The sequence below is a fragment of the Plodia interpunctella genome, chromosome 7 (assembly GCF_027563975.2).
Source record: "Plodia interpunctella isolate USDA-ARS_2022_Savannah chromosome 7, ilPloInte3.2, whole genome shotgun sequence".
NCBI lineage: Eukaryota > Metazoa > Arthropoda > Insecta > Lepidoptera > Pyralidae > Plodia > Plodia interpunctella.
In genome coordinates this window covers 9,213,056-9,222,840 of record NC_071300.1, presented here as the reverse complement: position 1 = coordinate 9,222,840, position 9,785 = coordinate 9,213,056, and the positions used below count along the sequence as shown (strand labels likewise).

Genomic DNA, 9,785 nt, shown 5'->3' with positions numbered 1-9,785 from the left:
TATGATGGTTTCATTAAAACGTTTCATCCAAAATTCCTAATTATTTCAGATATGTGTAAAACATATACAGAGAAAGAGATAGACCCCGTCATATCTTTCATCTCGCTCATGAAAGAGATAGGTAATAGGTATATGGCACAATAGGCAGATTGTGCCATATACCTAGGCAAGTGGCAACTTGCCTGCATGAGAAGTTATATGAAAAAATAAAACCTTTGTTCTAGTTTGGTTATACTCCTCCGCCATCTATATTACAGTCCGTACCACGAATATGGTTCCGCAGTCGTGGCGCTACTGTCGCTGCAGACAACAATGTATCCTATCTGTCATTGATGGTTCCTGATATTGTCACGTGCTTACTTTCCTGGCAACCGTCACTAGTTTTCTTCTGGTTTTTGGCTTAGAGAGAAAATAAAACTAAAAGTTTTTTTTTTTGTAAATTAGTTTATTGTAACCATCCACATATGATGCGTTGTACCTACAGTTTACCAAAAAAGCCATGAACACAGGTGGCGCCACTTTGTTAAAATACCATATAGCAATTTCATGGCTTCATTGACATACTGCGCTGTAGTAAAACTATTTTGTGATTACTTCGAGCGTCCAAAAATATACTACTAACATTATTCTCCTTTATAGAAAACAAATCGACTTCTATGAGCATTTATATTTTCATAAAACAGCACATTGAACAAAAACAATTAATAGGTTTAATATTAAAATATAGAGCTACAAAAAAAAAACAAGCTCTCTTTGAAGTCGATTGGTGATAACTATTTACAATAATTAAATAAATTATATAAAACTATAGCAACGTTCTAAACATACATGAACGTGCCTTGATAACTATTTGGGTTGTCGACATACTTTTGAATAAGAAAATTTCCAATATGTTATTCTTCTAGTACATAAATTATTAATTTAATTTAGTTATTTCTATACGAACTTTCAGTTCATAGTATGGTGAACAATATTTGAGATGTTCCACTAGGAAAGTTATGTCACGGAAAGTCACTTTTCTTGACTTTTCACTTTCTCATTTTAATTATATATACGCTTATATACAGCGACTGTCGTACAGAAGCTACCATTTCTCGTGCAACGTCAGATTACAATTTTACATTGGAGGTGAATGAAAGTGTGCCCGTGCTTGTTTTCACGAGGGCTAACGCGATTTTATTCGCCGCTAGGGGAGCTGGTGTAGAGAAAGGTCTAAATCCAAGGTAAATTTGTAATGTTAGCTGTGAGTAGTGTTGTACTGTTTTCGAAATTTTCAAGCTGTTAGGCAGTATTCTCGGAAATCATAATCTTAATTGTGAGTACACACGGGTTTATTATAAATGTTCGTCATAGTTACAGGACCTCCATCCAATGGCGTCAACTAGTAGACTAGACTCTAAACAATAAATATTATATATTTTTTAAGATACTATATTTTCACAAAATAGTCGACAGTTACGAAATTACATAAATATTTATCTAGAAACGACCAATAAAACCTCTCATACGTCTAACAAGAAATAAATACCTAAATTTCATTATATTTTATTCAAATGTGTGACAACAACCTTAAGTTTATAATTAGCTAACGTAATAATAATTGTGTCCTTTTAAATAATTCTGTAACGTCTCAACTTTCCATATAAACACGACCTCGTCATGTTGAATTACTACATAAGAGATTCCGATATCGATGCCCGGTCAGGTCAACATGAAAAATTTAATTTAATTGACCTGGGTCCTTGATATCCACCTATAATATTAATTATAAATTATAGTGCACTTGGAAGATCTAATGAGGGCACTAATTATAATACGCCGTCTGTGTCAAAACTATTATTTAAAAATAATTTAATTCATATGTATAACAGTTGCAGTAAGAAAGTTGAGTTAGTAAACCTTATAACAAGTTTCGAACTTATAGGGGGCTGGATACTGATTGATTTAACGCTACTGTGAAGGTTTAATTAATATACAATAGTCGTGAATACTTAATAATATTATTAATACCATGTTATGTTCGTTCATACAATACATTTTAAATTAACAGGGCAATTGGCACACCATTTCACAAACGATGCTATCTCTACCACTAATATTCTCTCTCAGCTGAGCGTTTTCTCGGTTGCTTCCTCAACCGTTGTGCGCCGGAGACCAGGGTCCGCTTTCCTACATGTTCTTCATCAATTCGCCCGCTTCTATCACTAATATTGTATTGTCATTCGATTCACAAGGACACAACTATCAGAATTATTATCAAACTAATCCATCTACATTATACAGATGTTTCTAAAAAGTCAAAATCATATTTTGGCTTTTGCGCAATAATGGCAAGCGATGTGAGATACGGTGACAAAAGTGACGTAGGTAGTTAAATTTTTAATGAAAATAAGCAACTTTCTAGCGAGAAATATTTTTTGATGCAAGAAATAAAAAATATTTCATAAATTTATTTATTTTTTGTAGAAGAGTATTATATAAATTTGTTTCTTTGAATAAAAGTAATTAATTACTGACCCAGGAAACATCCGTATTTGTATTAACAGACGGCTTTGGTTGGCAGATAACTCGATTGTATCCTATATACAATATTTTTGCCGACATAATAAATCATGAAGCGGTAGGACATTCGGTTTTAGGGATTCGAATCCTACTCGTGCCTCAGTTTGTATACTGACTTATGTATAAATAGTTTTCATTGACCATCACTTGCTTCCGGTGAAGGAAAACATCGTGATACAACCCCCACACTGATTTGGCTGTTTGTTTCGCTAATGTGTACTCAACAACTGGCGGTAGTCGTGTAAGTCATGTTAGATGCCTTTAGGCGACTCGACCAAAATCTTTGATACCAAACTTAACAATAACACACTCGATAAGATCCTAATGTACATACATGCTCTTCATTCAGGTAAACAGCTAACAGCTCCATGTTTTACTAATTGTCTAATTCGTGAAATGTCAAATGTCTGATCGTTGTGACATTTTGACGAATCATTGTCATTAAAACATCAAAGATGTCAGGCAAATCGTTACACTTGATTATCATCACTGCGAACAAATTCGCTCTTGAATAAAGCGTTTATCCATAGACAAAGAAAATTATACACATGGCCACATTTTGTAATTTCACTTGAAAGGGAAACGCATATAAATACACGGGACAGAGTGCTGAATCTTTTCTCCCTCATCGTGTGCTTTACCTATTTATATAACATAGGCTGGGAAGTAATATAAAAGCATTCTATCTCATCTGACTACGCTATCCCGTTGCCTATACTTTTCTTTGTCTTGTTTCCTTCGAACCTCTCACACAATCTCGTTCGCCAAAAAGCCTGTCTGTTAACTAAAAACGCTAAACTTCACCGAAATTCGTGTGTTGAGTTTCTTTCGCGTGTTTCTGCGCTTCTGCTTGCCCGGTTAGGAACTTGTCACACACCATGCACTTTAGAGTGAACTTGTTGAGGTCAGTGAACTGCCTTGATGATTTGGCTTCCTGCGCAAGTTGTTCCGCTTCTCTGTATATGTCCATATCTTCAGCTGGGAACATCGTTTGAATACCACCCTGGAAATATACAAAAATGTTTTACTTTAGTAGGTAGTATTAAGTAATTTTTTACAGTTTTAACATCCTAACCAATATTATATGCGAAATAGTATTATCTACTCAACCAATGTTCTTGAAATTTTGCATACATGTAGTTTGAAGTATGGAGAAGGACATAGGGTAACTTTTATCCAGGAAAATTAACGCGGGCGAAGCCGCGGGAAAAGGCTAGTAATACATATTTATCAAGACGCACACTATCTTGATGCATTAAATGCGTGACAAAAACAATTGTGTGTGCAATTAATTGTTGTGGAGTTCTGTCGTTGGGAGAAGGTCCAAGTGTGCAAGTATAACAGTTTCATTGATTATAGTAATGTGTTCTGCTCATATTTTTATACCATGGTGTGCATAATAATCAAAATATAACTTTCAAAATGTGAGTACTTACATCAGATTGTTCTAAATATAATGGGTCATAATGTACTCCATCAAACAGAAGAAACACTCTTTGGCCATAATTTTTGTCTTCTCCGAACCTATTGATTATAGCATTCAAGGTGTCCACTACCGCCATCTCTAATCCGTAAAAACGTGATAATATCGCTACCTGAAAAAAAAAAGATTCAGTAACAAACTAACTTTAATATTTTATTAACCTTTGATTTGTATTATAAATAAATTAATATAGAATTGAAAAGGAATGTACAATTGAATATAAAAATAAGCACATAAATCACAAAAAGAATCAGTGGATTTTTAATAACTTGCCACTAGATGTCGGTAGGTAGTCGTCGACAAGTCATGTCAGATGCCTTTAGGCGACTTGAATAAAATCTGACACCAGTGTTAGCAATAACACACTCGAAAAGAAAGAACAATGTGTTTAATGACCAGATTTTGAGAACTTTCAGATATAAATATTTAATTCCACATGACATGTGGATATGAGAAGCAGTAGACTTAGTTTAAGTAATTTTTTGATGTCAATAGGTGATGTATATCATCCTAAATTGAATAAAGAATTTTGAATTTGAATTTAGAAGCTTTAGTGATGGAGCTAGCAAAAATAACTTTGTTAATATGAATAATTTTAATAATTTAAAACAACACGTAAATTCGTTTTGTAATGTAAAATGTATCATACCTCTATAGCACCACCCCAAGAACTGGGTTGCTGTATCCACAGGCAATATTCAGCGTTTGGACGTCCGAGCATTGCTTCGTTGTAAGTGTCCACGTCACTTGCCACTTCCATCGCTATAATTTGACGCATCAGCGTGTGGACTGTCGTGTCCACATTGCCATTTAGAACAAAACCTGTAAACAAGAAATTATGTGGTTCTTGAGTTATATTTTTCATCCTACATATAAAATGAAATTTGTGTTTGTTTAACAAATACTCAATTTTTTTTCTTCTAAATTTGAGTATTTGTTAAACAAACACGATTGACAAGGCTTCAGTGCACTTTGTGTGACTATGTCAGCCTCATGGGGGATCTCTAATATAAACTTATCTAGCTTTCATAATGCTTGTCCACAAGATATAAATGGATTATGAAATATGTAAACATCGTTAAGAAATATAAATGTTAAATTAGCTCTCTAGACCATTGCGGTGCCTATACTAGGCCCATAATATTACACTGTAAAATGTTTTTAACTACCCACAATTGTAATATTTATCTGTAATATTATGGAATGCAATAAAATGTTTGAATTTGGATTTAGTCAGATAATGGACTGCTCAACACTATTTTCAGCAATCCAAAAATTATCATATGGATTTTTATAGGTTTTCACCAATAGATGTTGTGTTTCCTGACAAAGGTATAGGTGTGTACTTTATTATGGCTTTAGCTGAACAAAGCCAGAACAGGCCACTAGTTGAGGTACCACAAAGTTTTATATCTTGTTATACATTTGTCAGACAGTCTACATACTGACAGCTTGGAATACAAAATATTGCCTGCAACTGATCTAACAATAAACATTTTGTGGTGACAAGACAATAGACATTGTGTGTTCACATTAAGTAGTAAAAAAATAATGAAATTGTAAACATAATTTCATATTTCAATGTTATCAGAAAAAGTTAAACTTCATTATGAGTGACTGAAGAGAAAAAATGTTAAAAGAAGTTATTATATAATAACTTTTTTTTTTAACCTTCTGATGACATGTCCCACTGCTGGGCAAAGGTCCCTCCCGTTATTCTTTCACATCCAAGGCATCTGGCTATTCTCTTTTATTGTCATCTACCCCTTGGCCTGCCTTTAGATATTAAAAGGTATGTTATGCCCATGCTTATTTTGTGCGTCCGCTCATAACTTGTTAATGTCAATATCTCGGGTTCTAAGCAACGTATCATGATGAAACCTATACCAGATTTTTAAGTTACACTATACAAACGTGGAAACTGCATCCAATTAAATCCAGTAGCTTTTGCGAGATTTTGCAAACCGGTGCATATGTGCTGGTCAAACAATTGTTTATCTATTGTCTTTATGTCATTTGAAAATGGTCAATTATCAGTATAATTAACCTTTTTTTGTTATTTCCATAATATAAGTAGGTACTTCAACAGTATTCCCAAAGAGAGTTGACTTTGGACTTTTGGACTTTTTTTCTCGTACTACCTATGTACTATTATTACGTTTAGATAATATAATCAAGAGGCGGGGCCTGATGACTTGTAATACAGGTGTATTCCTAGTACAGGCGTCAGCTCCCACAAATTCAAGTTGTTAATTTTGGTACTTTAATTTAATGTAATTAATAATAAGATTTCTTGTTTTGTGGAGAGAAATAAACACTTATTATTATTATTTTGGACAGATCTGGTCAATCAGAGCTATATCTCTACACAAGCCTCGGGGTTTGGGCGTCACGGCTGCGTGGATAAGAGAGGTTGATACTCACCTATACTTGTGAAGAGACAAGAATTGTCTGATGGGACTACTTTCTTCATGAGAATGCCAGGTCTACAAGGCCCAATAGTTTCATGAGATGCTATGCCATTCTCTATGGGCTTAGATGGATTACTACTTTCCGGGTTCATCGCTGACAGAGACTTCTCTTCGACGATTAACGTCTCTCCCGTCTTTAAACCAATATCAATAATTCTCTTCCCGTCATCACTAATATCCAAAGGTTTCGGCGGATATCCACTTAGCACACAAATCCTCTCGCATGCAACGTCCGATATACTCGACAGAAACAATTTTAGTTCACCCACTGTGCTATCAGAGGTCAAATCTTTTAATATCTGTTGTCCATTTTTGCTTTTGACCTTAAAAGCCACAGTAGTCATTTTTGTGAACTACAACTTTTATATTGATTTAAATAAAACTAAATGCACAAAAAGATATTCAGAAAGCAATTTTTAATCAGGTCAAACTGACGCCACAAACGAAATAATTATATTTGGTAGGTACGTGAATTTGGATTACAATGACTTTTGAAAATGACTTTAGTGACATGACACTGACAGCCCAGCATTAATTGTTTGACACATCGTAAATGTTGCCATATTAATACAAATTTCTTACTAGATGTAAAAAAGGCATATTATATTTGCCCGCCAAAATAATTAGTTTTTAAACATTGTATCTAAATATGAATGTATGTACTAACTTACTTGAAAATAATTATTAATTGATAACTCACTTGGCCACTATTATTATTCGAAGAGATGAAAAATAGAATACTTACCAAGTAGCTGGTTCTAATGTACCTATGAAAATTAAAACTCAAAGGGATTTTCAAGTCTTTTAATAAAAATAACATTACTACGTATAAATATTTTTATCTTAAATTACAAAATGATACTTATCATAATATTCATTTTTCTATAACAATAACTAGGTAAGTATCCATTTTGGCACATGCTAAATTTTTGAAAAATTATGAGAAAAAAAAGAAGTAATAAATTATCGGCTTTACAATACTTGGTTACACGGTTGGTATTAGCATTTCTTTTTCTGTGGTATTTGAAATAGAAATTAAATAAATTACAAATTAGTGACTTAAAAAAGTAGATATCTATTTGTGTAATTTAGATTTAAATTAGAAAAAAAAATGTATGTACCGTATAAAATTATAACATCTCTTGACATATTTTAAACTCCTTATTGTTAACAGCATGTGTTATTAGAGGTTATACCTAAATGAGTTTACATTTTTATAAAGAAATCTACTAGAAATGTCCTGTAGGTAATGATAATGTTACATTGAAACTTTCAATTGTTGAAGTTAACAATTTATGCTATAAGTACAGATATTTTAAGAATGGCTACTTAATCAATTGATATGGATTCGAACACCTAGTTTTATAAAATAATCATACCTATTTATGAATTAACTTCCTAAATTACATATTGTCATATTTTTACTCATGAATATAAAGTGCTAATTATAGTATACGCAAATTTAAGTATGGCAGTATTGGAATGATTCATAGTACTTATTCAGCTTATTATGGCACTAATAACAACACTCCTAAATATCTACATTTCAAATATACTTAGACATGTGTTTGCACTATTTAAATCTTTGGTAGGTATGTACCTAATTACTCTTATAATGTAAAATTATATGATAATAGTAAGATGTAACACATTCTTTCTATTTAATGTAGGTAGATATAGGCCTAGTCTTATTGGATTACATTGTAAGTCAGCGCCTGATTAAGAGTTTTAACAGCGCTTAGTTTATTATATTGATGGTGCCCTTTATCAGGAACTCCCAAACTCACTGAATTTTTTTAAAGCATTTAGTTTTAATGTTTTGCTTTAATCTAGTTGAAAAATGTTGTTAGATCAATAGTGCTTACAAAAACATGATCTCAGGGGTTACATAGGTAAAACACGTAGCACATTATTGTGTCCACTAAATCTCTCATTATAGTACACGATTTAGGAAAGAGACAGCATGTGGACGTTAGTTATTGTAACGTGCTACATGTTAGTGAATTTCGTAGTAGACCTTCAGTTCCTAGTGCCCTGGGCTGCATCTTAATTAGCCTAAGGGTTAATCAGGCCCTTATTGCAGATATTTTTACAAAAATATCAGGCAAAATGATTATTTCTTACTATGTTTTACTTTTTTTAAAGTACAAGTATATGGTAACTATTATTGTAGTTAAGTAATACACTTAATTATAAACTATCGGTATATTTACATTTTCATTCAGTCGTAAACGTAATTGATACTTTAGTCCAATTTTAAAATGCGACTGCTGTTATCGCAAACAAATACAATAGGTATCTTAAAAAAAAATTTTTCCTATTTTGGCTGCATTTTTTAGAACTTATTTTTTTTTACAAAAAAAAAATAACAACTTTGGTATGTAATACAAATTGGTTATTTAATAATATAAAATAATGGATTACTAATTATTATGTTAAGTAACTGTAAATAATTATTATTCAATTCATTGTACTCATTGTGTGCTTTGCTTTTGGTGGTCTTTTGTGACATTCATAATAAAATCCATCTCAAAGTATTAATAATAATTATGTTAATTAATAATATGTTTTCCCTTACAACCAATTTACAAAAAAAAAAGAACAATAAATACATAGTTAAATACCTACAAAACATTAAATATTTTCGACATCGACCTGATCAAAAAAAATGAATTGTTTTCGTTAGTAGATATTAATAGATCTTTGTGTAAGGGCAACACAAAAATTTTTAGCGTGAAGTTTTATCGCACGTTGCGCTTTTTTTAAATGACCAAATATAGATGTTGATACAGAAATCGAGCCGTTACTATTATAGTTTTATTTAAAATCTTGATTACACGGTGCGGTAGAATAATTAAAAAAGAAATAAATTGAAACAGATTTAAAATGACCCATTTTCAGGTAGGTAAGTATGTTTAATCGGTTGTTGTCATAGAAATTTAAAAAGGTCTACTTTCAGGTCTAAATCGGTTGGCGTTGCGATACGGTCGCCTGGTCCTGGGATGGCGGGGCAGCGGCCAGCGTCACGCGGGGCGGCGCACGAAGCGCGGCGCCGGCGCGCGCAGCCCGCGCCTCCCCACCACGAGGGGCGGCATCCTCTCGTCTTCCTCTTCCTCGTTTTCGCTTTCAGAGCTGTCGTATTCGCTCGAGATCTCTGGCTTCACAGCTTGGTAGGACGCGGAGAAACCCTTAAAGACTATGGAATCGTCCGTGCGGAATCTTACGAGTAGTGCTTCCGATGTTGATATTATCTCTGATGGCATCTGGAA

The 9,785-nt window shown here is 33.1% G+C and overlaps 2 protein-coding genes across 2 annotated transcripts in view; both read right to left on the bottom strand.

Annotated features, from left to right (window-relative positions):
• Positions 1 to 424: 424 nt before the first annotated feature.
• Positions 425 to 7,002, bottom strand: Yod1 (Yod1 deubiquitinase). Its single transcript, XM_053747682.2, has 4 exons — positions 6,470 to 7,002; positions 4,695 to 4,867; positions 3,999 to 4,157; positions 425 to 3,565 (listed from the first exon to the last, which is right to left on the bottom strand). Exons 1-4 carry the CDS (start codon positions 6,858 to 6,860, stop codon positions 3,356 to 3,358), a joined length of 933 nt encoding a protein of 310 aa, XP_053603657.1. The 5' UTR covers positions 6,861 to 7,002; the 3' UTR covers positions 425 to 3,355.
• A 304-nt stretch (positions 7,003 to 7,306) lies between these two features.
• Positions 7,307 to 9,785, bottom strand: part of tok (tolkin) — a 74,060-nt gene continuing 71,581 nt past the window's right edge. Inside the window, exon 20 of the mRNA XM_053747313.1 lies at positions 7,307 to 9,779. Within this exon, the coding sequence (XP_053603288.1) occupies positions 9,540 to 9,779 (240 nt within the window). The 3' untranslated portion in view covers positions 7,307 to 9,539. The remainder of the gene's footprint in view (positions 9,780 to 9,785) is intronic.

Bases quoted from the DNA above. Each gene is read 5' to 3' on its own strand.
- Yod1 (XM_053747682.2), bottom strand. From the start codon at position 6,860: ATGACTACTGTGGCTTTTAAGGTCAAAAGCAAAAATGGACAACAGATA. The intron at 4,158-4,694 runs GTATGATACATT...TTTTTTTTTCAG, and splicing joins CTTGGGGTGGTGCTATAGAG to GTAGCGATATTATCACGTTT. The intron at 3,566-3,998 runs GTAAGTACTCAC...GTATATTTCCAG, and splicing joins TATATTTAGAACAATCTGAT to GGTGGTATTCAAACGATGTT.